This window comes from Phalangium opilio, unplaced genomic scaffold (genome assembly GCF_054372755.1).
Source record: "Phalangium opilio isolate 3A_F unplaced genomic scaffold, DU_Popi_V2 ptg000024l_1, whole genome shotgun sequence".
In the NCBI taxonomy this organism is placed as follows: Eukaryota; Metazoa; Arthropoda; class Arachnida; order Opiliones; family Phalangiidae; genus Phalangium; species Phalangium opilio.
Window position 1 is genome coordinate 9866060 of NW_028324155.1, and position 27599 is coordinate 9893658.

Genomic DNA, 27599 nt, shown 5'->3' on the forward strand with positions numbered 1-27599 from the left:
TCTTGTGATTTCCTTGTAATTCTTGTGATTTCCTTGTAATTCTTGTGATTTCCTTGTAATTCTTGTGATTTCCTTGTAATTCTTGTGATTTCCTTGTAATTCTTGTGATTTCCTTGTAATTCTTGTGATTTCCTTGTAATTCTTGTGATTTCCTTGTAATTCTTGTGATTTCCTTGTAATTCTTGTGATTTCCTTGTAATTCTTGTGATTTCCTTGTAATTCTTGTGATTTCCTTGTAATTCTTGTGATTTCCTTGTAATTCTTGTGATTTCCTTGTAATTCTTGTGATTTCCTTGTAATTCTTGTGATTTCCTTGTAATTCTTGTGATTTCCTTGTAATTCTTGTGATTTCAGAAAAATTTAGATTGAATTCATATGAAATCCTTGGAAATCAGATTGAATTCATATTAACTCATATGAAATCAGTTTGAATTCATATTAACTCATATGAAATCAGTTTGAATTCATATGAAATTATGTGAATTCTTTGGAAATCACATGAATTCTTTGGAAATCACATGAATTCTTTGGAAATCAAATTGAATTAATTTGAAATCAAATTGAATTCAGTGGAAATCAAATTGAATTCATTGGAAATCAGATTAAAATCATTGGAAATCAGATTGAAATCATTGGAAATCAGATTGAAATCATTGGAAATCATTTTGAAATCATTGGAAATCAAATTGAAATCATTTGAAATCGCTTGAAATCTTTGAACTCGCTTGAAATCATTTGAAATCGCATGAAGTCAATTGAAATCGCTTGAAGTCATTTGAAATCGCTTGAAGTCATTTGAAATCACTTGAAATCTGAAATCACTTGTACACTTTTTCGCCCAGTGGCAAGCCCCTCGGTTTGAAAAGAGAAGAAGAAAAATAGCTTCGAGACGGATTAAGCCTATTCTGGTTTTTATAATGGAGATCCGTATAAATCAAAACATGTTTTCAGATACTTACACGCTTCGTTTAAAAAGAATAACGACGGATTTATTTCAACTGACCAATGTTACAAGCCTTTGAAATAAAATATTTTGGCCTAAACGCCAAAACTCATAATATCCTATTCCTAATCACTAAAATCATTTTTAAATGACAATATTCAAACTCGTGTATTTATCTTTGATAAAACCAAGGGGGTGAGGTTATGAGCATCACGTGATCACCTAAGCCGTTAGTTTCGCGCTTTTTATCGGCCTTGCGCGGTGTATATCGGTCTCCCGGTTATGTCTGAATTTACCCCGTAAATCTTGTAACGTTTAGTCTAAATGTGTTCTAAAATACCAAGTTAGACTCGGGAAACACGATTTTATAGAAAAATCCGTCAAGCATCCTCCAATTTTGGAGATTCGGGCCCGCGAAAGGTCGTATAAACAGAAGCCGATTAGGCTTTACACATGAAGTACGTAACAGGTGCCTGGGGGAGCTACACGATGTTCTCCAAGCTCCTAGAAAAGAACCTCCCCTTACGCGGAGGAACAAAATTCGGTAACGCGGCTCTTTCGAATCCTTCGATACTTCCGCCTTAAGAACCAATTTACCTGGTACGTAAATTAGGGAACTACTATAAAGACTGAATAGGGTGTCTAAAATATTCTTTAGATTTAAACTATTCACAATACCAAAGATTATTTGGGAGTAAGGAAAAAAGATCTTATCAATCTGGGTAGCTTTTGCTTGGACTATTTAAGACGCCGTGTATCTGTGTTTTACGAGGAAAGTTTTCTGTTCTCGCGGTTACGGCGAGCTCAGCCGCCGGCGGCTCGGGAATCGGGATAGCGCTGTTACCTAGCCAAGGCTTAGTGTAGTTTTCGTCGAGTCTACTATAATTCGCAGAGCAAATTTTCTGTTGAAATTAGGGTACTACTATAAATATTGAGTAGAGTGTCTGAAATATTCTTTAGTGAAAACTATTCACAATACGAAAGATTATTTGGGAGTAAGGCAAGAAGATCTTATCAATCTGGGTAGCTTTTTCTTGGACTTTTAAGACGCCGTGTATCTGTTTTTACGAGGAATGTTTTCTATTCCCGCGGCTACGGCGAGCTCAGCTGCCGGCGGCTGGGAAATCGGGATACCGCTAATACCTAGCCAAGGCTTAATTTAGGGTAGTTTTCGTGTCTACTATTATTCGCAGAGCTATTTTTCTGTTGAAATTAAAAAAAACTCTTATAATATTTAGTTGAAGACTTAATTAAATAACTCAAAATTTTCGAAACTTTAAAACAATGAATATAATATAACGACTAACGAACGATTACGGTATTTTGCCTTCCGAGCTTTCCGGTTATGTCGACGGCGAGGTCGAGTCGAGGTCCCATTCAAGAAAATAGTAATAGCCGTCGCCGATTGGTCTGGCACGAGGGGCTTGCCACTGGGCGAAAAAGTGTACAAGTGATTTCAGATTTCAAGTGATTTCAAATGACTTCAAGCGATTTCAAATGACTTCAAGCGATTTCAATTGACTTCATGCGATTTCAAATGATTTCAAGCGAGTTCAAAGATTTCAAGCGATTTCAAATGATTTCAATTTGATTTCCAATGATTTCAAAATGATTTCCAATGATTTCAATCTGATTTCCAATGATTTCAATCTGATTTCCAATGATTTTAATCTGATTTCCAATGAATTCAATTTGATTTCCACTGAATTCAATTTGATTTCAAATTAATTCAATTTGATTTCCAAAGAATTCATGTGATTTCCAAAGAATTCATGTGATTTCCAAAGAATTCACATAATTTCATATGAATTCAAACTGATTTCATATGAGTTAATATGAATTCAAACTGATTTCATATGAGTTAATATGAATTCAATCTGATTTCCAAGGATTTCATATGAATTCAATCTAAATTTTTCTGAAATCACAAGAATTACAAGGAAATCACAAGAATTACAAGGAAATCACAAGAATTACAAGGAAATCACAAGAATTACAAGGAAATCACAAGAATTACAAGGAAATCACAAGAATTACAAGGAAATCACAAGAATTACAAGGAAATCACAAGAATTACAAGGAAATCACAAGAATTACAAGGAAATCACAAGAATTACAAGGAAATCACAAGAATTACAAGGAAATCACAAGAATTACAAGGAAATCACAAGAATTACAAGGAAATCACAAGAATTACAAGGAAATCACAAGAATTACAAGGAAATCACAAGAATTACAAGGAAATCACAAGAATTACAAGGAAATCACAAGAATTACAAGGAAATCACAAGAATTACAAGAATTACAAGGAAATCACAAGAATTACAAGGAAATCACAAGAATTACAAGGAAATCACAAGAATTACAAGGAAATCACAAGAATTACAAGGAAATCACAAGAATTACAAGGAAATCACAAGAATTACAAGGAAATCACAAGAATTACAAGGAAATCACAAGAATTACAAGGAAATCACAAGAATTACAAGGAAATCACTATCTAGCTAGCCTGGTAAATCACGGAAAATCACGAGGGGTCGGACGTTTAGGAAAAAGTGTACGGGATTTCGAAATCCCATTTGATTTCGTCGGATTTCATTTGATTTCATCGGATTTCGTTTGATTTCGTCGGATTTTGTTTGATTTCAGAATTTGATAAAATCCAATGGATTTCATCGAATTTTGAGATTTTCCCCGTGATTCCGTCGGATTTTGCTATTTTTACCGTGATTTCGACTGATTTTGCGATATTCCCCTTGATTTCGTTGGATTTTGAGGTTTTTCGCGTGATTTCGTTGGATTTTGAGGTTTTTCGCGTGATTTCGTTGGATTTTGAGGTTTTTCGCGTGATTTCCTGGGATTTTGAGGTTTTTCGCGTGATTTCCTGGGATTTTGAGTTTTTTTGCGTGATTTCCTCGGTTTTTGAGATTTTTCCCCGTAATTTCGTCGGATTTTGTGATTTCTTTTGATTTTGGATTTCGTGAATTTTGTAATGGATTTCACGATTTCTTTACTGATTTTGCTTCTGATTTTGTGATTTTTATGTTGATTTCGTGATTTCTTTGTTGATTTTGTGATTTTTTTTACTGATTTTATGATTTCTTTACCGATTTTGTGATTTCGTTGCTGATTTCGGATTTTTTATTTGATTTCGAAATCAGCATTGATTTCGGATTTCTTAAATTGGATTTCACGGGTAGCGTACGGGATTTCATGAATGACCGACCCCTCGGAAAATCACCACTAGGCCGCACTAGGCACGGAACCGAGCGCGGAATTTTCCCACGGCCTGAGTCATGCAAACATCTTAAATATACTTCGGAATAGACCAATTTGAATATTATTGTGTAAAGAGAAACATGGACGTTGGGGTAGTATTCGAATTTACCTATAGGATTAATACTAATTCACAATGATTTAACCAATATAGACCAAGATTTCAAGAATTCACAATGATTTCACTAAGAATTCACAATGATTTCACTATGAATTCACTATGATTTCAAGTATTCAATTTGAATTCAAAATAATTTCCAGACTTCATATTAATTTCGAAATGATTTCAAGATTGCGTTTTGATTTCGAAATGATTTCAAGACTGCGTTTTGATTTCGAAATGATTTCAAGACGATTTCTAGAATTCAATATGATTTCACTACGATTTCATTATGATTTCACTACGATTTCAATATGATTTCACTACGAATTCAAGAATTCACTTTGATTTCAAAATGATTTCAAGAATTCAGTTTGATTTCAAAATGATTTCAAGAATTCACTTTGATTTCAAAATGATTTCAAGAATTTACTTTGATTTCAAAATGATTTCAAGATTTTATTTTGATTTCAAAATGATTTCTTGTCGAGTGTACACTTGATTTCATAAGTGGCTAGCCCCTCGGTCTGGCATTAAAGCGGTTATCTACGGTTAGGGGCTTATGATTGGTTAAAACCTCTTTTTTTCGTCTGCTTAGTTTTACTTCGGGAATATCATGAAATCCATGGCCAAAGCTATGGAAAAGTGGGACTTGCGTACTTTATGTGTGAAGCATAATCCGCTTTTGGTATAAATGACCCGTAGCTCCGTTACGAAGGTAGTCCATTTTTTCCAGGGGCGCCGGGGTGAGCTGTGACGTCAGTCATCCGTCCTCACGCGGGACGCTTCTTGCCCCTGGTAAAGTTGCATTGCCCCATAGTCATCAACACCATCCGTAAATAATAGGTTAGAAAGTGTTAATTTTTAGCGATGGGCGCAAAAATATATTTCTCCGAAATAAGTACCGATTCGGTGAGTTTTAATATATCAAAAAAAATCGATAAGTATATTCAATATTCGGGTATTGAAAAGTTATTAATAGCTAAGCCTCGGTCTTCGTGTTAATAATTAGCGCGCGCGAATTGTGATTGGCATTACGGCTGGCTACCTGGGAATAGGCCTAACGCGTGTTTTGTGCTTGTGAAAAAATTTGCGCGCGTCTATTTTGGATACACGATTGGATTACGCTTAATTGGACACCTCAAACATTTTAATTGGTAAGTGGAGTTTATTTTTTCCATTTTATTCTCTCGTTTTTCTCTACGGGTCACGGTGTCAAAACGCCATGGTGATAGAGCCAATCAAATCGCTTAAAACGTTTGATAAACAAAATCTACGCCATCTATAGCGCACGAAGGACGTAATAATTTAAAATTAAGTTATTAATAAAAATTCAGGCCAGGGGAAACGCGTATCTGTTCGACATAATTGACCCGTGGAGTCTATAAATGAATTTGTTTACAATCCTTAAATACTAGAGGTTTAATCGCGAGTAATTATTACCCTTGGATAGAGGGAAATTGTCCGTGTTTTCTATGATAGATTTGAAACGTTGGGGAGAAGTTGAGATTTAGGGTTGAACACTGGCGAAGGATTTAGTAAATGTCGCGCCGAGGTCACGTGTTAATCACGCCTTCCTCTTGGTGTTGTAATTGTCTCGAACTCTACTGGGATTATTCTCGGAGTTTGTTTGGCTTCTCCGAGACAAATGTAAAATATTTTAAATGATAATCGATGCTAGTTCTCGAGGAAGAGGCTCTTAACGCTGGGGTGGTGGGAGAAGAGGCATTTTTGATCCAGTAGGACTAAAGGGGAACGGAAAATGACAAAGCTAGGGTTTCCCAAGTTGTCCTAATGGGAATTGCTCCCGAAATATTTTTCTACAATGCCGCTGCCGGGTTCCTCTTAGTCATTCCTTCTCCGTCTTCATTCTTCCGTACCTAATGGGGCGTAAAATCCTCGTTTAGAGGGAAGGCCTATTTTTGACCTACGAATCAATTGGGGGAAAGAATCGCTCCGTAACCATTTTTGCAATCAATTTTTGAGCATTTTCCCGTTATATCTACAATATTAGTCACGAATTGCTCCGACCATTTTAGCACGTCGGGAGCCAATCAGAGCGCGTGGGGACTGCGGCGTTTTTGTAGACGCCGACTCGCCTTTTAATCGAGCGCTAGACCATTATTTAATTAAGATTAAATTAATCAAGTTGGAGGTGAATACGGGCAGAAGTGAGATGAGTCTAGAAGTACTGAGCTAACCAAATTCTTCACTCGGCGAAAGTGAATATTCTTGATAACACACCAACGGTTGGCCCTCTGGTAGCGGTTTCAGAATTTCCCCTCCAAAACGTGAGACGCTCGCGGTGGTAGACGGCCGAACTAGATTTCAGCACCCGCATCCGTGTTCCGCGGCTTTAGGTTGAGGGGAACTGGGGTAGGAAATGTTTTTGGAACTCGACCAATTCTTTTCTCTCTAGCGTAGGCGCGATTGAAGCGGCGTAAAATCCTCAAATTTGTTCACTAATGCCAGGATCTATTACCAATGCTAGAGCCCTTCACTTCTAGTCTCATCTCACTTCTGATACGGGCTATACAAAATATATCGAAATTGGACCAAAAATAACGAAGGGTGTCGTAACTCAAATTAATGACTTATCTCTTCCTAATGTAATAGTACTTAAACCAATTTAATTTAATTTACAACTATGACGTTATTACGGTCTAATTTGCCGTGGCTGAAAAGGAAATCTGGCGTATATTTTGGCGATTTCGTTTCGAGAGTCTTTTTGAGGCAGGTTAAGGCCTAAGGCTAGCGTCGCTCGTAATCTAGGCGCCTAAAAATATAGGCGATTCTCAAGGTCTAGGGTAGAGTGAGTGTGGTGAGGGGCATTTTTCGTTGCCGTGATCGTTCGCGGATTAATTATTGGAAAACGGGCCGCGTGCAAAGACGTACGAAGAACCCCAACCCCAGTATACGAAAAATAAGAGATCCGCACGTTTTCCCGACAACCCCCCCTCTTTTGAGTAATGCGCGCTTTCGTGTCGTGACCCGCTTTTATACTCTAAATACTCTAACTGAGAATATTGGAATTATATTATATCCGAGGACGAATCGCCAATGTTCCTAGATTCTAAATTCCTTTCATCTCTCACTCTATATCATTTAGCGCCTTATAAAGAAACCGATAGATTATTCTTAACAATGTACTAAGCAACTATGTATAAACGCGGTCCTGAATTCAATTGCAGCAGAGATTAAAACGCGTTTCAAATCTAAATATACGCGTTTTTTTTAAAAAAAATAAAAACACAATTTGCGTGTTCAATAATTTGGGAATAACAAGGACGTATCTTCAGATACGCAATTTTGCTTTGAAACCCCTCCCCCCCCCCACGCGGGCTCCTTGAAATTGCAGCCGCCAGAGGAAACGTTTAATCTTCAAATTCGAATCTTTATTACGGAATTTCATTTCTTCCCCCGTTTAAAGATTAAAAGCACCTATATCTCAATTAGGCTTTGAAACATTGGACGGAAAAAATTCCGTGTATTAATATTCGCTGGGGGTCCCCCTTTGGGTGTGGATACCGTAATAGTATCGGTAACGGAATGTTTAAGCCTCGGCCCCTATAACCAAGTTCCTATTCCTAGTTTTGAAGGAATTACGTCTAGATTCTCTTTAAAAAAGGCAGGAAATACAGCAGGCGCGGTAGTAGACTAGCCTCGATTGTTTTTAAATAGGTCAAACGGAACCTCGACTGGAAACACCCTAATCTATACGTAGGGCGATATTTAGGAGCCCCCCTTAGACAATACCGCCACGACAAATTAATAATACTCGGCTCCCGAAATAAGACTTTTCGTTTCTGACTTTTGTAAGGGGCGCGGATATTAGATAGAGCTCCCATTTTTGAATTTTGTCCGTCGTGGCAAAGGCCTGGTAGCGCCCTAAGTATCGCATTGCCGCATCAATGGAGGGCTTCTAGGGTTAGCGGAGAAACTAACGTCCAAGGGGGGCGTACGCTTGGAGAACTCACCGCTTTCACAGCCGCAAATCTATCCTTGGTCATCCTCTTTTGATTAAAGCGATCGCGCTCTCGCGCACTCTTTTTGCGTTTTCTTTTCCCTTTTTCTAGTAACTTTTAATCCTTTCAATCGTTCTTCGACATGATTTTAATCGGCACCTTCCCACGGAGGACTCACTATAGTTTGTTCGGAGTTATTCTTTTTTTTTTATGTTTCTCTCGTTGTCCGCGGCCACGAACCGAAACGTTTCGCTTAGACTCGAACGCGTTCCATCGCCTTCATTGATTTTACTCGCTTTTCCTTGGGCCCGACGGCGGCGGCAGCAGCCTCTCCCCGATTTTCCAAACCGTCTCCGAGCAACTTGATCCACAGGCTCGCTCGTTGCCTCCGACAATTCTAGAGACCTCTAACGGTTAAAATTAAACGCGACCAGACTTTTCCTACGCCTAGTCGACCCTTCTTAATTCTTTTAAATCGAAATTAAATCCACAAAAAAAACACGAGGTAAAATTAAAGAGGCTGGCTACCAATACGATCAACGGCGATGAATTTTCACTCTCCCTCAGCTCTTATCCGTTTCCTTTTCCGCGAATAAATACGTCCGTTTTCTGGTTCTGAACTGATTCGGTATATCTTGATTTTTTTTTATTAATATTAAGACTTTAGTCGCTAAGCCTAACTTGGGTTTTAAATTATATTACGTTTAAAATTAAATAAATATATTTGCACGGTGGACGCGGGCGCGCGCGCACCATTTACTACCAGAAAGAACTACAATACGAAATTTCGTCTAATAATGACGGAGAGAAAATGTTGGATTTCTCCTCTATTTTTTTTTTTGTTTCTAGACGTGTTGGTGACGTAATCACCTTATGGCGCATCTGGATTATAGACCACTCCCACGCTATTGTTATCGATTTATTATCCCCCTCCTTCCTTTAGTATTTCATTAATCTAACGCTCCGCCATCTATAACTTCAACCTTTATTGGTACTACTTTTTTCTTCATCGTACAAATATTAAATCAAATCCATCGGTTTGATTGATTTTTATTTATTTATTTATTGCTTTACGCGCTTCCCCCCCCCCCAATCCCCCGAATGATAAATTATTGACGATCAGTTTTTCTTTTTATTTACGACGCGGTTTAGGTTTTATTTAAAAACACTATAATTTTCATTAAGTTTATTGGCGCGAGATTTTTAAGTCGGCTTTAGTGCTGAACACCGAAGTTGGGCGTGTGAAACATTTCTACAGGCGCTCGTAGGAAATACACGGGCTCGTTTCAGCCTGGGAGGTTCGTCTTTCCCGCCCAAAACTTCCTTTTATTAAAAGGGCTATTAAACCCCATAAATAATTTTAAAGTTCCCAAATTTTAAGTAAATTAAATCTTAAATCAAGAAATAATTATTTTTACTATTTATATATGCGTATCTAGCTCGCGATATGAAAAACAAGTTGTTTTCCCTGTATTGGTTACGAGCCTGATTATATATTTCGGGTCCCACCAGAAGTGAGATGAGACCAGAAGTACTGAGCTAACCAAATTCTTCACTCGGCGAAAGTGAATATTCTTGATAACACACAAACGGTTGGCCCTCTAGTGGCGGTTTCAGAATTTCCCCTCCAAAACGTGAGACGCTCGCGGCGGTAGACGGCCGAACTAGATTCAAGCACTTGCGTCCGTGTTTTGCGGCTTTAGGTTGAGGGGAAGGGGGTAGGAAATGTTTTTGGAACTCGACCAATTTTTTTCTCAGTAGTGTAGGCGCGTGGGAAGCGGCATAAAATCCTCAAATTTGTTCACTAGTGCCAGGATCTACTACCAATGCTAGAGAGCCCTTCACTTCTAGTCTCATCTCACTTCTGGTCTCACCAGCTCAGGCGTTCTTGAGGCGCTGAATTTCACGACGGTTTTTGAACTCGTAGATTGATTTAGGGGGCATTTATCGTTAGGGAGTAAGCTTAAATATAGGAAACAAAATACAGATACAAATTTCATTTTTTATTGCGTCGCTTTAAGATTTAACAAAAGGCCGTGAAAATGAAAAGCCTCGATTTGTTTCGGTATAAATTAGTACAATTCGAATAATAAATAAACATTGCAATTTTTTTTTTTTGGTTTTTTTGTCGGTCGGATCCTGTCCTGAAAACAACTCCCGAAATAATTTAAAATCGCGTAGATTAATTTTAATTAGTCGAGGCTCTCGAAAAAAAAAAGATGGAATTACTATTACGCGTTATTATTACTGGCATTTCTCTCTCTTGAATTCCGATGTTATATCGATTCGAGTTATTTATTATTAATTAGGGAAAATTAAAAGTAATTTTGAAAAGAGAGAAAGAAAGAGTAGGACGTCGTATTTTAATTCCATTGATGTCGAAATTTGTTGATAAAAAAAATCCCGTAGCAACGCGATAATTGGAATTTAAAAAGACGTAATTACGTAAGTTAGTCAAGCAAAAACGATCTTTAGTATCCGGTAAGTTCCGAGAAGGTTTGGTCCAATTCGTCCGAGATCGACTTGTATTTCTCTTTCTCGTGAACCAGCTCGTCTAGAATAAGTCAAGTTTGAAAAAAAAGCCCCGTTTTAGTCACAATTAGACAAGCCTCTATTCGTTAAGGTCTCTATATCATGGTCCCCGTGGCATGCAGACTTCCGGTGATGAATTCGGTTTTGGCTTCGCCGCGCGGGACATTCTTGGGTCTCGGACCAGATAGGTAGAGAGTAGTTCGGATTTTACGAATGTTTTCGTGGAAAAAATTAGTATTTTGGTTACGTTGAAGATAGAGTTTGTTAATTCGAGGATCGGAAGATGGTTGGTTATAACTTATAAGGATCAGTTTTGCCGGGATCTTTTTGATGAAACGACTTTGATGATGAACTTCAGTCTCGTTAAATTCCCAATAAATATCAACCGATTTTGCATAGCTCAAAAAAATCATGCTGCTATGGAAAATCAGTTCAAATTAAAAAAAAAAAAAGAAATGAAAAGAACGCATGCCAAAAAAAGTGGATGTTTCAAAAATAATAATACCAATCCAGAAGAAGAAGGGAAAAAAAATAAATCACCCAAAAATAGGACGAAAACTGAAACACTATAATCATAATCGGATGTTTTTTTTTTAATTTTAATTTGTTTTATTATTCAATCACTGAAAAGTCATAATTTAGGCGGAAAAATTTATTGCCTGTCCCACTAGGAAAATGATCTCTTTGTTTAAATTTTATTTATTCGCTCGGTAATAAATTGGTGGTGCCGCTTCTTAGAACCTAATCTTTCATCTTAATTAAAATCATATATTTTTTTTTTAATTTTATAAATCTGTTTTTGTTTAATTAATAACTTTTAAAGCGCTTTGTCATGTCATTTTGGTGTTGAGAAAATTTTCAAAGTACCACGTGAAAAAAAATGTCCAAACTTTACAACCAAAGTTAATTAAAATTAAAAACAATAATATTAATAATGATCGTTTAAAATATAAAACCTAAATTCCATCACTAAGCGCCTAATTGCGAAATGAATAAATTTATTTATTTAAAATAACCGCGTTCGCGTTTTAGTTTAGACGGTTTAGAACATGGTTTTCTCAGTGGTATTTTCAAAATAATACGTTCCTTGTTGTTTCGTTTTTTTTTTTATTAGACAAAGCTATGTATGGATGGTGGTATTGGGTTTTAAATTTGAGAGTTCTTGATGGTAAAAATCCGCCGTATATAAAAATTCAGCAAAAGTTACGGTAAATAATAGACGTGGAATATTTGTCGATGCTGTTTTGTTTTTGTTTTTTTTTTTTGAAAAATTAGCGTCAAGCTATATTTTAAATAGTTCTCCGTTAATATCCGGTAAGCTCCGCAAAAGTCTTGTCCATTTCGTCCGAAATTTCTTTGTATTTCTCTTTTTCGTGAACCAGCTCGTCTAAGCGTTTAGGGACCAAGTTAATTATCAAATAATATATAATAGTCTATAACGTTACGCTGCTGCTAGTAGTAGTAGTAGTAGTTAGCTTTTTATTCATTCTAATTTTAGTCTCGTTAAAATTAAAATTAAAACGGCCGGGTGTGATAGTGATAGTTTAAATTAAGCGAGATTAATTTCTTACGTACGTTTTCTATTTTGTTTAAAGTTAAACTACGTTGATTTGACATTTTTATTTTTTTTTAGTTTCCAATGATCGATTGACAACGCGCGGAAATTTGTTAGTAATAACAATAACAATAATCAATCAGCAAAATTCGTAGTTAGTTAATTAACTAAACGTTAATTAGGAATTCATTCGGAAGTATAGCAACTAGGAGAATAAAATTATCGGCGGCGCTTTACATAAATTTTTTTAGAGAGAATATAAAAAATTGGGATATCTTCATTTACTTCTAGTTTTATATACTTCTGATTATATTATTTACTTATAGTACAACCAAAACTTAAAAAAAAGAAATTAAGAGAAACAACAAAATTACTTGCCCTGATTATTATTTTTTAGATTATTCTTTTAAAAACATTGAAAATAAAACTCAAAAATAACCAAGCCAAAAATAAACCAAAAAAAAAAAAAAAGTTTAAAGAAATGGAAATTTGTTTTCTTTTTATATTATACAAATAGTCTTAATATGATTCGGTTTTTTTTTCTGGTTTTATTTTATATGGCTTTTAGTAAAAAAAAAAAATCAAAAACAACGAACAAATAGTTAATTACGTGCGTTGACGAGCTTTTTCTCTATCATTATTATTTTTTTTTAAACAAATACGGAATGGCAGTTCTTTTTTCGACATTTATTAAAAAAAAGAGAAGATACGCATGCAGACGTTTGTTTATTCGTTTCTCGGTAGCGTGTTTAACGAAGGAGGGGGGGATAAGGGATTTGTCGCAGGCATCACATGGATTGTAGGTCTTTCAACGTGGATTCCATTTCTTCTTGTAGCATTGAAGTTTTTTCACGTTCTGCCATTAAATCATCTGTGTTTTTTTTTTTGGTTCATGCGCACGCGCAAATATGCAAATGACGGATTAGTTAAAAAAACACACGGCAAAAAAATATATATATAAAAACAATTGCAATATTTAAAATTATATTAATGTTGTTGTTGTTGTTGTTGTTAGTATTAGAAAATGTTTGGTAATGTTGATGAAGCGGAATTTTAAGAATGAAAAACATACCCTCGAGTCTGTCCACCTCCTTTTGGAGTTTCTGAACGGACCTCTCGGCAAATTCAGCGCGAGCCTCGGCCTAAGGTTAATTAATTAACATCGTCAATTAGAATAAGTTTAATTAATAATTTAATTGCCCAAATTAGTCTTAGATCAATTCGAATCGTTTCGTTTCCAAATGACTAATTCGGGCTGAATTGAAAACATTATTTCACTCCTCTAATCTATGGCGTTTCATTGGCTTCATTTTCCATAGAAAAGCTTAAGCGATTTTTCAATGGAAAATAAGTCACTCAAAGTGTATAGTCAGTATTTTAACGTGAAATAATGTTTTTAGTTCAATCGATTCACTTTGTAAAACTTTCGAAGGAAAAAAACGTTTTGTTTTTTTCTCCGCGGCGAAATTTCAATGAAAGATTATTCGACACTTTAGTAACTGAAGTCAAAATGTGTTTTTCCTTTCGATGAAGGCGTTTTTCTCGCGTAATTTTGGGCTGAATCAATTTCGGGTATAAATTGATATCTTTATATAAGAAATTCAACCCAAAATTATTTGAGAGAAATAAAAATTCAAAACACTCGTAAAAATTGTTCGAAAAAATAATGTAAGATGTCAGACACTCTGAATGTTTTCGAAAGGTGAAAAATTGCATTTAAATATTATTCCGAAATAGAGTGTCTGCCTTCTTTGGCGAACTACGATGAAAGAAATGGCATCAAAAAACGTTTGCCACGGGAAATTAAAAGGGGATAAAATGAAGGAAATGTTTTGTCAGGATCGTCCTCGGAATTGACGACAGGCGTTGTTGTCGTTGGACGTTGTTTTAAACCAAACTTTACCTCTTGGAGTCGAGAGGAACTCTGCCTGATGGTCATCTCGTAGGTCTCTTCCTTTTGCATAGCCTAGATTGCGCGTCGCAACGAAAAGAACACAAAACACACACCGATTAACGCGAGTGTCCACTCAGCCACCTTACTCACCTCTTTTAGTTTGGAACTACTGCTACGGATGGTAGTCTCGTATGCCTCCTCACGTTGAACGGCCTAACCCAGTTTTTGGTTGTTTTTTAGTAGTAGTTTGTTTTTTGTGTTCGGGTTAAATTGTTTTTTGTTGGAGGAGAGAGAAGGAGCCAGGGTTCGGAAAGAAATAGTAGTGTCCAAAAGATTTGGTGTTCGAGCGAAAGGTAGTAGAGAGAGAGAGATAGAGAGAGATTGAACGTTCAACGTTGAAAAAAAAGATTGGATAGTGTCAAAAAATTTTAGGGTTTGGTAAATATTTCTAAAAAAATATAGATATCCTACGAAAAAACGAGGGGCAAACCACTCTTTGAACAAAATTATAGAGAACTTTATGATAATAAAATATAATATGAACAAAAATATTTTCCACATCGTATTTGTATGTAGTGAACATTTATTTTTGATATAATTAAAAAATATATACGAAGTGGTTCTCCCCTCGACAAAAACCATTTTATATACCCACAATACTAACTGCGGTAACGAATTTGACTTAAAAGTAACAGTTTCGTTAGGAAAATTTTACAAAATAAAAAATGTATAATATAGGTTTTACAAAAATAATTTTTTTTAGAGTTTTACTCAAAAATTGGTTTAAAACTCTGGGGATTTTCAAAAAATGTACATTTTAAGCCAAACTCGTTATATAACAGTCGTGAGCAGCAGCAGAAAATAAAAAACTTCGAACTTAAAAAAAATAAAGTTCGCCAGCCAAAAATATAAAATCATAATTTGTTGATTTCGAAATAAATAAAAGTGAAAATAAAAATTCAAAAAATTCAAAAAAAAAAAATAAAAGGTCATGCCAATGGGGTCAAGGGGTCGGGAATAAATTATAATATAACAGGAAAGCACCCACCATGGTTGGTCAGGGAAATAACGGAGAAATCACAGAATAACAATGACATGCTGAATAATATTTGGAGGCCAATTAGGCTTTTAGGGTATTTCATCTAATTGACGATTAAATATGTTGGCCAATTATTAATCGAGATGATTGTAGTTATATAAAGGCCTGGTTGTGGTTTAATTGGGGTTAATTTAAATTTAGTTTGACAGTGATTATAAGTAACGATAAATGTTAAGTATGACAGATTGGTCAATTTAAATGACTCGTGGGCTTAACCAGTCTGCCTAATTATATGCCGAAGTAATAAGCCTGAGTGTAGCTAATTAGCTCCAAACCAAAATATAAAGTATGAGTAATCAAACAAATATATAAAAAATATCATGCAATAAATAAAAATAATAAATAAATAAATAAATAATATCTGAGCAATATATAAATAAATAAATAAATATAATTCATGCTAAAAAGCGAAAAATTACGCTGCTACTCAAAATTATTTAAAATAATTTCTTAATTTAAATAACTTTATACAATTTTAATATAGATATTTAATTTTAATTTTTTTTTTTAAATTCAATTAAAATGATAAAGTAAGAAAGATTTGGACATACCTTCTCCTCACTGACTTCCAGAGATTTCAAGTTGTTGCCTACAACTCTCAATTCTTCCTCAAGCTCTACAATTTTGCTGTTGAAATTAAAATTCGTATTAATTATAAAATCATGCCAGAAAACCTAACGAAACCAAAAATGAAACAATCAATCATGCTCGTGCAAATATAATACTAACACACTGAAACATTTCCAAAATAAACCCAAAAAACTGTGTCTTAGCTGCTCTACTAATTGTTAACGGAAGTTCATTAACTGAGATTAATTAACTATTTCGGGTAATGAACTCCTTTGGTTTTGGTAAACTACTTTACCTCTCCCCAGTAGCGGCACGTTCCTCCGCTCTTTCCAGATCAGCTTCCAACATTGCAATACGACGAGCCATCTATCTCGCACCACGCAAAAGCCCATGCACAAAAAAAAGTACACATGCAACGCACATGGAGTTGTTTTCAAAAAAAAAAAAAAAAATCCAAGGAGAAAAAAACAAATAAAAAACGGGAGAGTTTTGGGAAGAAGGGGTTGAAGGGAAAGAGTAAATATTTAAATAGAAGTTAGTATATAATTCAATTAATACACAAATTAAAACACGCACTAATTTGGATTGACACGATTTAAAGGGATACCGTCACGCCTTCAATAATGTATCGAAACATTTTAGTAATAACATGGAGATGTTCATATTAGAACATTTTAGTATCCCTTTAATTTGCGCCTATTCCAAAATAGTTAAGTTATACAATAATCAAAATAAAAAATAACCCAGTTTAAAAAAAAAATCTACTAGCGTGGCTCGAAAAACCATAGCTTAAATCCGCCAATTTTTGGCTTAAATATATTTCAAACTATAGTTTATTTACTACAACAGCTATCTAGCCCGCCCGCCCATATAGCTTTCAGTAGATTTTTTTTAGTTAAAAAGTACACGCCACTAAATATAAGCAAAATAATATAAATTATTCATCTCTAAAAAGGCAATCGGATTATACTTTGCTTATATCAATAAGTTTTTTAGACACCAGCATGCTAATCGTAAAACTAACGAATATTAATAATATTCACACGCTTTTTGGGGTTTTGGGGGGATTTGGTATCCCGTAACTTACGATTCACCAGTCTCGGCACGCTCTTCAGCACGCTCCAGGTCAGCTTCAACCATGGCCAGCTTACGAGCGACCTGAGATTTTTGCGAGAAGGCGCCAGTTCAAATTTTGTATCATAGATAATTAACTAACACTAAAATCCATGCTGTAAGCCTTAAGAGACGCTTAAATAACCACCTCAATTTGAAAATATAATATTAATTTAACTACAAAATCCAACCAAGATTTTTAGTTATATTTTCCACCGTAAACTTTTATTGGATTTTGTACGTATTAAAAATATTTTCGTTTTATTTTGGGGAAGTATTTAAGTATCACTTTAATTCAATTCAAATTAACTCCCTTAATTAATTAATTTACTTTGTTTAGATTTAATTAAGATTAAAACCATGCTGGTTAGGTTGAAAGCAGACCTGTAGTTGCAGGCATTTTTTAACGACTGAAATTTGGGGGTAAAATTCAAATTTTCTACGAGAAATTTGTAAATTGTTAATTGAAATAGTAACCTGTTGAAAAATTAACGACGTATTTTTTTTTCTTTTTAATTAAGAAACGTTAATGAGCACACACATGCTTTCCTTTCGCGCTAAAAATCCAAACATACCATTTAAAATGAAATGTGTGGTGAAACGTGAATCTACAACTACTACTTTTACTACTATTACCACTATACGCTAACACAATACTGAAACCACTATACTATGTAGTACACTGAATGATTCCGTGAAAAAAATAAATACTAATCATTTGAATTAAATTAATTAATTAAGAATGAGATATGATAGTGACGTTCAAATGAATCGCACGTGAAATTCCTTCATTAACATTCACTCGTTGTCATGCGCACAGTGAGAAAGTTATCATGAGCATGTTATTATTTATCAAATGGGGGGGGGGGGGTGCTGTAGCGAAATCGATGGATTGTTTTTGTAAGAAGCAGACCTCATCGTATTTCCTGTCAGCTTCCTCAGCCATGAGCTTGGCTTCCTTCAATTGGGTCTCGAGGATGTCCATGCGCTCCTCATCTGTAATATTTCTGTGCTCCAACATCTTGCGCATACTAGACGAAGATTAAAACCCAGTTCTTCTTTCAGCCTTTTCACCTTAACACGGTTAACCTTTAGGACACGGGGGGACAACAACGAGGCAAAGCTCTACTTTGTTTTACGTCAACGTGTTCAACTGAGGAACTGATGTTAGTCACAAAAGTACACTCGGGGAACACCCAATAAGTTAAACGAAGATTTATGTTGCTTCTGTTCAATTAACTTATTAGTTGTTACGATTTTATCTACGACGGGAATGAATTGTTTGATGGGGAAAAGTTTAGTTGGGTGTGCGGATCTCTCGTTGGAAAGCCTCGAAGTGAAGTATCAAGACGAACCGTTTTGTAGAAACGCTGTAAAATTAACCTAACCAGCTGCTGGTGCCTATTTCGACTAATAACCCCATTTGAACCAAAAAAAAAAAGAACGCTCCTCCTATAGGCTATCCTGTTGTGGTAAACTCACCTCTTCGTATTTTTTATCTGATTCTTCGGCGATCAACCTAGCTTGAGCTAGTTGCGATTCTAATAAGGCTATCCGGTCGTCTTCCATATTTGTTCGATTTTCGAGAGCTTTCCTAATGCTGCAATGGGTTAGTAAATATATGGGAAAACATGCTCTAAACACGCACTTTTTTTTTTCATATTTTCCTTATTTTTGTTTTTGAAACCCTTTTCAATACATTGTTTTTTCTCGTTAAAATATTTTTCCACAATTTTTTTTATTTTTAATGAGAAAACTTTATAATTGAATGGGGTTTTTTATAGCTACGGTTCAAGGATAGGGAAAATTAAGAAAACGAAAATAATTGAACTAAATTTGGGGTAATTAAACGCGTATATTTAAAATTAAAGGAAAATTTATTTGGGATGTTATTAACATTTACACGCGTAGTACAGGGTTCATACAACTTTTGGAAAACAAATTTCCCTGAGATTTCCAGGTTTTTCCCCATATACTTCCCTGAATTTACCAGGTTTTTCCCGTATATGGAGTATCCTATGGAGCAAATGTTACCGAAGGAAGGGAGGGGGGGCAAATAGGACTATAACATAATCAAAGGACATCCCCGTATCTCTAATATAACCAGAGTTATGAGCCTCCAAAGTATAGTGTAATGCTATTCCTATGGAGGATTTGTTATATTGAACATTTTGCTTAATTACTCGGCCCCTGTTTGACGCAAATTTCCCTGATTTCCCTGAATTTTACTAAAATTCGAAATTTCCCTGAATTTTCCCTGAGGTTTTTGTCAACTATTTATTTCCCTGATTTTTCCAGGTTTTCCCTGTTTTCCAGGTTTGTATGAACCCTGGTAGTATACTTAGTCACAATCTTGGAAAGGGCGTAAAATATATTAGAAAAATTGTTTTTCTATTGTTAAAATAGGTCCCTTTCAAAATTGCGACTGACCAATATTAAAACGCCATAAAATAATGTTAAAATTAACGACATTTATGATAGATAGTATTCAGACTAGGAGCATTGACAACATTTACACCAGGAAGCCAGACTACTTCGTACCAGCCGCATTTAAATCGCCAAATAGCCTGGCCTCCTGGTGTGCGTGGAATCAATCCTCCTAGTCTGAAAACTGTGTATAACTATAGCTAAAGATAACCCATAGACTTATAATAATCTAATAAAATAAAATATACATTTTTGATGTTTTTTTAGGTCTTAATTTAGGTGTAATATAGAACAGTAAATAGCCAAAATATAAGGATAGGGTTATTGGAAAATTGTTAAGATAGGTTTTGTTAAAAACTGACCGTTCGCTTTCGTCAGCGGACTGGCAAGCCTCCTCAAGCTTGGCAGAGGCGGTCTTAAGACGGTCCTCAGAACGCTCCAAATCTTCTTCCAAGAGTTGGATACGCCTGTTCAAGGCGGCAACCTCACTCTCAGCCTAGAGTTTAGTGGCAATTAAAAATACGTAATTAGTAAAATGACCATAATTACGCGTACCAAATGAGTATAGACCATTTTCTACGTAGCTATACTTAAGAAGAAAATTTTTCTTATACAGCTACCTTGTTTTATATGACATTCAGAGGTCATATAACCCCCCCCCCACACACTAATGTAGGGTAGGAAATTAATTCATGGTTTCCTATAGAGTGCTGTCAGAAGCGCCGGTGTGACGTCACCCATGCTGTTTTCCCCATTAAGAAAAAATGGTAACTGTCATGGCCGCCCATTGCTAAAGGCAGACTCGTGACGTTTAACCTTGGATCTGACGTCACAACAGACAGCACTCTATAGATTGTAATAGAGTGCTGTCAGAAGCGCCGGTGTGACGTCACCCATGCTGTTTTCCCCATTAAGAAAAAACGGTAACTGTCATGGCCGCCCATTGCTAAAGGCAGACTCGTGACGTTTAACCTTGGATCTGACGTCACAACTGACAGCACTCTATTCAGAAGTGGCAAATACATCAACAGACACCCAGAGACAAATATAGCATAAGCTCTCTCCCATATAAACCCATAATTCTAGTACATTATCATTTCCAAGGTTCATTTTGATATTGGTAACCCTCTGTGAAATTTAACCTTAATTTTAATCATCCTCAACTTAGAGGCCCATCCGCAGAATAAGCATTTTTCACAGTACACCCGTAATCAGACAGACAAATACAAAAATTGTATAAGCACCCCCCCCCCCCCCGTCCCGTAACAAAAATCAAAATAAACACTTCCAAGGCCCTAACCTCAATTTTTAGCACAGTTATAAATATAGGGGGCCCCATAAAATTACCCAAAAAATTCTAATAGGGTCCCACAGACATCCGGATGCTAAGAGGAGAGTGCCCATCCCCTCCCAAATGAGATCATTCCTGGCTGGCTCATCTCTTCCAGGTAATCCCTGATCTCTCGACTCTGATTCCAAATTAATAGTATTAATTAAGACTAACTTCTTCGCGTCTTCGTATTTCTTCCTGTAAGCGGGCTTGCGATTCCTCGGCCAATTCTTTGGCCGATTCTAATTCTTCTTTCATCGCTCTCATTTTCTTCTTGAGCACCTCCAAAAGCGTGCCTTGTTGCAAGGACGTCATTTTGAAATTTAAAACCTAACTCGCTTAATTTAATTTTTTAATTATTATAATTAAATCCGGTTTGAAATCGAAACCGAACACGAAATGACTCGTCCGAACTTTATTCTTCGAAATGGACGCGTACTTTTAATTTAATCTCGATTAAATCGGCGCGCGATCGAATTAGGGCTCGCTTTAGCTTTACTTTACCGAAATACCAAATTCCGGACGCGAAATAAGCCAACACCTAGACGACGCGGATGTATACGTATAAAGTTGGAAAAGTAGTAAATCTAGTCGATAACGTAATATACACCGCTCCCTTTTCTAAATACGCCTATACAAAGTAGTTCCTAATTAAAAATGCCCTAGGTACCGGCTCGCTCTTTCCTTAATTGTCAAAAATTAAGCCGATCATTTTTTGCCCCGAATCGAAAGTTAAATTTTACAATTTTAAGTAAGCGCTTTATTTTTTGGCTTAGTTATTATAGTCGTATTCCGCGATCTATATTTACAAGTATTATATATTTTTTATCAGATTATTTTTAATCAACGTCCTCGTTGAGATAAACTAATTTCATTTAGTCCGTTTTGAGCGCGTTACTCATTTATTTTCCAAATTGATAAAGTTTCTATCGGCTTCTTCTGACGCGCTAAAATTATAACAGGTGGGGTGAAAGGCGGGGAACTTTGAATTACGGCGGGAAAACGTTTCGTCTCGTTTCTACCCGATTTTCAGCCCGAAAACCGTGTTGTTTTAATGTTAAATCGTTTAATTAAGTAAAATATCGTCATTTAGGTCCGGAATTAACTAAATTTCATTGAAACTAAGCAAAATCGGTCTCGATATCCCGAAAATCACCCTCTGACTCTGACTCCCTCCAGAAAAATTGCGGGAAATTTCGTAACTTTAAAAAAATATTTAGACTTTCTCTAAAAAAGGCTTTAAATTGGTCGCTCTTTATTTGTCCGCGCTAGATTCGCGAAACCCGACAAAAGAAGTCATTGTGCGAGAAATCAGAAACGGAGAAATCCTTTAGCATCGAGTAGACGTAAGCTTAACCGCTCTTGAGAAATATACCCACTAAAGTGCGCCCAAAGAAAATAGAACGTAAGGAATAGAAAGTTAACCAAATATTTTTTCGGAATATTTTTCATTGTAAAGTCATTCGGGGGAAAAAATGGATTGAGTTTCGCTGAAAAGAAGGCGACGAGTTTCTAATTCCTTCGATACTGTTGTTTTTGCTGTAGATTGAGTCACTAATTCGCGACAACATGGCCCAAAAAATTGTTTCCTAAAACTTTCCTTCGACAAGAAAAAAAAAAAAAGTTGAAAAAGGGCGACTCGGGTTTCTTCGTATATATGAAGATAAACTGGGCCCATTCTTCCTGTTTTTGTTTCGTGATATACTGATAATTTTCAAGGGCTCGGATACTTGACGCAATAACCATTCGGAGCCGTATTTAAGGAACTCTAGCCGCCACAAAAATAATATTATATGATGTCCGATTCAGTTTCAATTTTGCCCCCATTAATTTATCTCCTCAAAAAGAAAAAAACTGCTGCCTAAACGACGTTTTAACATTGCCTGGCGTTAAGCTATACTATTCATCGACACCGAAATATTTTAAATAGAATATTTTCATATAAATATTCAAATTTATTCAACTAAAATCGCGATATATAACCAAGGAAGATGGTCGCCCAAAAATCCCGTTTTCGGCGTGGATGTGCATGTGCGCATGCGCCGCACTTTTCTCGTGCATCGTGCTGAGGATAGGCGGCACTACCGGTTTCCTGCGCAGTTCAAACTAACGCCGAATATAAGTCATGTGACCTGCTACATTTCGTGAAGAGAGATTCCTATACTGACTAAACTTCCCTATCTCCATCTTCCTTGATATAACTTGCTTAAATTATATATTGCTTTGACGAAATGTTTTGGTAAGCGGCGATTTCTTTCCCCTTCCCCCCCCCCCGAGATACTGTCTCTGACATTCCAAAAATAGCGACGCGTCCCACGGTTGCCTCGAAGATAGAGCCTAAGATCCGTACAGGTTGAAACACTCTTGGCGCAATTTCTTGGCAACTATGACCCGTACGAACATTTGACCCCCCGTCATGCCAGTGTCTCGGTCCAATAAGTGCCTGGCCCACTTTAAAGTTATCACCTTGTACATCTCCCCCAAGTTTTTATGTCATAGATATAAGAAATATATCAATGGAGGAATTCCGGAAGGAATCTGGTCCTTTTTCAACTATTTTAACCCCCTCATCTTAAGTAAACCCGCACCTTCTATTCTAAGATCCTTGGAGATCGTTTTATTGAACCTTTTAAACATTAAACATTCTCTAATTCCCTCATTAATGACATTCGCGTTAAGCCTTTGTTTACGAAAACAATTTCATTAATGTATACGTCATCATTTCGTATATCATAAGTAGGCCTAAATCCCTTTTAAAATAACAAATAAATTGCAGACGCGTGTAGACCTTTCTAGGATTAAGCGAGGTTTTAAATCTGGAACGACGAGGTGTGTGTATGTGTGTTTATATTTAAACCCGGGTAGGTGAACGCCGAAGTTTCTAGAAACCGAAACTAGAATAAACTTTTCCTTCAATCCCAAATGGAAGATGCTGAGACGGAGAGATGATGGCGAGATAGATCCCCCGACGCGGGGAGAGGGGGGGAGAGAGTGTCGACTTCCCATGGGGTACGAAGAGAGAGAGAGAGAGATGGAAGAAGAAGAAGAGCGCGGTGTCTCCGCCTTCGGAACCGTCCCGGCACCAAATTTGGATGGGTGACGTCATGCCTAGATTTGGAGTGCCAAGAATGCGGAGCGCCTCGACTCAAATTTCCTTAAGCGAGGCGTTACGCGGCTTTACTCTTTGGCCGAGTTTTTAAATTTTACGTTCCAAGTGTTTTCTTTTCACTCACTCTCTCTCTCTCTCTCTCTCTCTCTCTCTCTCTCTCTCTCTCTCTCTCTCTCTCTCTCTCTCTCTCTCTCTCTCTCTCTCTCTCTCTCTCTCTCTCTCTCTCTCTCTCTCTCTCTCTCTCTCTCTCTCTCTCTCTCTCTCTCTCTCTCTCTCTCTCTCTCTCTCTCTCTCTCTCTCTCTCTCTCTCTCTCTCTCTCTCTCTCTCTCTCTCCTTATCCAGAGTATTGGCAAATTGAAACCCTATTTCTATTCCTTTAATTGAAATTATGCTAAGGCTAATTTATATTTAGGGACAACGGTCTAGTTTCCCACCATGTTTGCTAAGCCTAAATTTAAATTTACGTACCCACCCACCTTGCTCCAAAGTTTATTTTTATTGCATTTTGGACATCTTACGATTGAGGGTCCATTTCCCCCATTTTTGGGTGCATTTAATGGAAGAAGATTCCAAATAAAGACTCCATTTATACTTTTTGGGACCCAATGATTTCTAGTTAACCCTTCTTATATTGGGGTCCCATTATTGGTGGTGTCTTCCCCCCCCCCGCGATTTCTAGGCACCCACTCTTATCACTAATCGATATAATTAGATAGCTTTTCGAAAATGGTCGATACAGGGGGCCCCCATCGATGAGGCGAAGGGCCCCTCCTAGAGGGTGAAAAACTCACATTTTGAAGGGCCTTATCCTTATCCTCGAGCTTGTTGGTGGCTTGGGCGAGATTTTCTTGGACGGTGTCGAGTTCGTTCTCAATCTGTTGGATCCTCTTGTGCAACGCGCGGACATCCTCTTCCGCCTAAGTACGCGAACCAAAATAAACAATTACCGTATTTAGTATCAACTCGAAATATAACGATAATAATACTTCAAACTGAAGATGGAATCGTTTGAAATATTTTTACGACAGAGGCGTAGGGAGGGAGGGAGGGATTAAGAGGTACTCGAGGAATTGAAATTTAAATTCTTTCCGGATGAATTTATACCTTTGTTCCGAGGTTGAGATTAAGAGATACTGTTTCCGACGACTAATTCTCTCTTTTGCCTGGCGTTACTCCCAAATAAGGAAGGATCGTAAAGTTCGCGTTTAGTTTTGGGAAAAAAAACTTTAAGAGGGCTAATATTCGCGATAGGAAAAGCTTCTTTCCATGTTTAGAAGAGAGACGCGGCGGCAACGTAAAATCTCGCGCGGCTAAAAATAGTTTTTGCCTCCTAAAATGTCAACCAGAGAGAGGAATTCTCTCCATCTCCAACGCGCCTTGAAGAAACTTTTTGGAAACTAACCAGAACTTCGTTCCATAACTATCATATTTTTATCCCGACTTCCTAAGCCTAATGGCGATGCTATTTCCGAGAAAACTATTCCTAACGTTAGCGAATTAATGTCAAAAAGTAGGTTTAACTAGATTTTAGGAACTAAATGAAAGGTTTTTTTGGCGAATTTCTCAAGCTACGCGTACGCGTTCTTTTGTCCGTTTTTCCTCGACTTCTGGGAAACGGCTATGGAATGCAATCGCTAGTAGACGTCCGACGTTGACGTTTAACGTCCGGAGGTCGTACTTGGATTAATCTCTCTTTTGAAATCTAAACCATCCGTTTCGCAAATCGTTCTTTACGTTAATCCGACGGTGTTAGTGGGTCAAGATCGGGAAACTGGACCGCGCGCGCGATTCGAGAGAGGGTGGGGGCGGGGCGGGGCGAGGTTAAGGAGGTTAACCAGGGGGTAATTTCGGGCCTTATAGGGGTGTTTTTTTTGTAGTCGAATCTTACCTTTTCGGAACGCAAGACGGCGTCTCTTGCCTGCTGCTCGGCCGTTTCCGCCCTGTCAACGGCGTTATCCTTCTCCAACTTCATCGCCTGCATCTTCTTCTTGATGGCCTCCATTTTTAGGCTGTGTCTGTTGGGTTTAACTTAAACCGAAAAGAAGAAATACGCTCGACTAGAACTTAGTTCGTTTGAAAGAAAACTTCGAGCAGCGTGGCAACAAGCCGATGCGACCGCGTTAACTTGCCTTCACCGAGTGAATCTCGAGAGAACTAAAAAGAGTTTCGCGCAAAATACTTTTCCCGACACCGACACTCTCGACTCCCCCTTCCCCTTCCCCCTCCATTCACTCTTCCCCCTTCCGCCGACGACTCCCCCCCGCCCCGAAAGGCATCACGGGTAAAAGAAAAAAAAATAACTAAATGAACACCAACACTCTGGCGAACAAATCTCTATTTACGAACGAAGTTCAACAGTAGAAGTAAATACGCCACTTGAGGACGTAGGAGTACTTTAAAAGTTTTGAGAGTCCCTGCCGGGTCATAGGACAGCGAAGGGTCCGGGGGTCCCCGAACCTAGTTTTTTACTGACTACCTTGTAGTCCCTAAAGTTAGAGTCCCTGCATGGACAATAGGATGATTTTTAAATTTCGGACCCAAGAAACTATAAGATGACCTAAAAGTTAAAAGTACCACGTATCCCAAGACATCGTACGATGTACTTCTATTTTACGAGCGCTGCGCCATTGCTATACATGTATATTTTTTGAGAAACCAGATGCGCCACCAAACAGTGTAAAGTGAACTTTTTTTCTCCTCTCAATCCCTGTTGGAAGTCGGAACCCATCTTTTGGTTTTGGTAGAAAGTCAGAAAGTTCCCTCAACAGGCCAAAACTATACGTTTCCGACGCGTCTCATTGGCTACCGGGCCTTCCGTTGGCTCGTGACGTCGCATTCTGGGATGCGCGCGGAAGAAGCTGGGAGGAAGTGACGATAGAACTTCCTAGGATAATCCCGTCTTTCTTTTACCCCATTCCTACGGCCAGAATCCATTATATATTCATCCGCCGTAGTTTAAATAACGTCGTAAATTCGGGAAGGTTTAAATGCTACAGTCGTATCCTCTGTTGTAGCGTTTTTTCGAGAATTTTTGCCTTGGCTCCCTCGAGAATGACGCTATATCTGAAATCTACAAAATCCCATTGAACTTTGGGACAAACTAGGGGCGTTTCGAGGCTCTCCCCCTCTTTGGTAACGCCGTTAATTGACTTTGGAAGGCTTATATATATGGCAAACTTCTTCGTTTTGGCCCTAAGAATTTCGCCTCCTTTGCCTTTGGCGTACGCGTTGCCAGTGTCGAATTTCTCTAAAATTAGAGCTAAAGGTCCCCTCTCTGGAAGAAAGTGTGGCAAAATTCTTTTCGAGTCAGTCACAGATTGCCTCCTGTTCGAACGGAGGAACGCCGGCGCTGTTAAACTTTTTTCAGTTGCAATCTCCCGCTGGAATGAACAAACCCATACTTGGGGAAAGAGAAGCGCGAATTAAGAACCAAGGTATCTTGGCACTGATTCCTCCCTTTTTGAAGGAGAAATCTAGATTAGAGCGCGGTGTCCGTTTAAACGGGTCTTAAGCCCGCTAGACACTTTGGCTTTTAAGCGTAAAATTTCGCAAGACTCGGATTAGGAATTTAGTTGTTTGTAATATGGTCGCGACTCTGCTAATTTAAATGATAAGGTTTGGTAGATACTCTCGTCCTCTATCTAAGCACGCCAAGTAGTCGATCCTCTCTGAAGCGGGCCTCGAG

The 27599-nt window shown here is 37.3% G+C and overlaps 2 protein-coding genes across 23 annotated transcripts in view; both read right to left on the reverse strand.

The window, feature by feature from the left end:
• Syx1A (Syntaxin 1A) overlaps positions 1-9360 on the reverse strand; it is a 34667-nt gene extending 25307 nt beyond the window's left edge. The window contains exons 1-2 of one of the 2 annotated variants that reach the window (XM_089868723.1): positions 8813-9360; positions 8297-8681 (exon numbers count right to left, since the gene is read on the reverse strand). In XM_089868723.1, coding sequence (XP_089724849.1) covers positions 8297-8329 — 33 coding nt within the window. In that variant the 5' untranslated portion in view covers positions 8330-8681; positions 8813-9360. Of the gene's footprint in view, positions 1-8296 lie in introns of both variants that reach the window. The other variant, XM_089868722.1, reaches the window with a different exon arrangement.
• Positions 9361-10274: 914 nt separating this feature from the next.
• On the reverse strand, positions 10275-26115 carry Tm1 (tropomyosin 1). 21 transcript variants are annotated; one of them, XM_089868738.1, is made up of 9 exons: positions 25803-26115; positions 24706-24831; positions 19837-19970; positions 17961-18078; positions 17022-17092; positions 15916-15991; positions 14416-14478; positions 13444-13513; positions 10275-10838 (listed from the first exon to the last, which is right to left on the reverse strand). In XM_089868738.1, exons 1-9 carry the CDS (start codon positions 25914-25916, stop codon positions 10756-10758), a joined length of 855 nt encoding a protein of 284 aa, XP_089724864.1. In that variant the 5' UTR covers positions 25917-26115; the 3' UTR covers positions 10275-10755. The 21 variants fall into 21 exon arrangements, with proteins under 21 accessions (XP_089724864.1, XP_089724859.1, XP_089724862.1 ...); XM_089868733.1 differs by lacking the exon at positions 14416-14478 and adding an exon at positions 14275-14337 and having other exon boundaries at positions 25803-26106; XM_089868736.1 differs by lacking the exon at positions 17961-18078 and adding an exon at positions 18530-18647 and having other exon boundaries at positions 25803-26100.
• Between the last annotated feature and the right edge of the window lie 1484 nt (positions 26116-27599).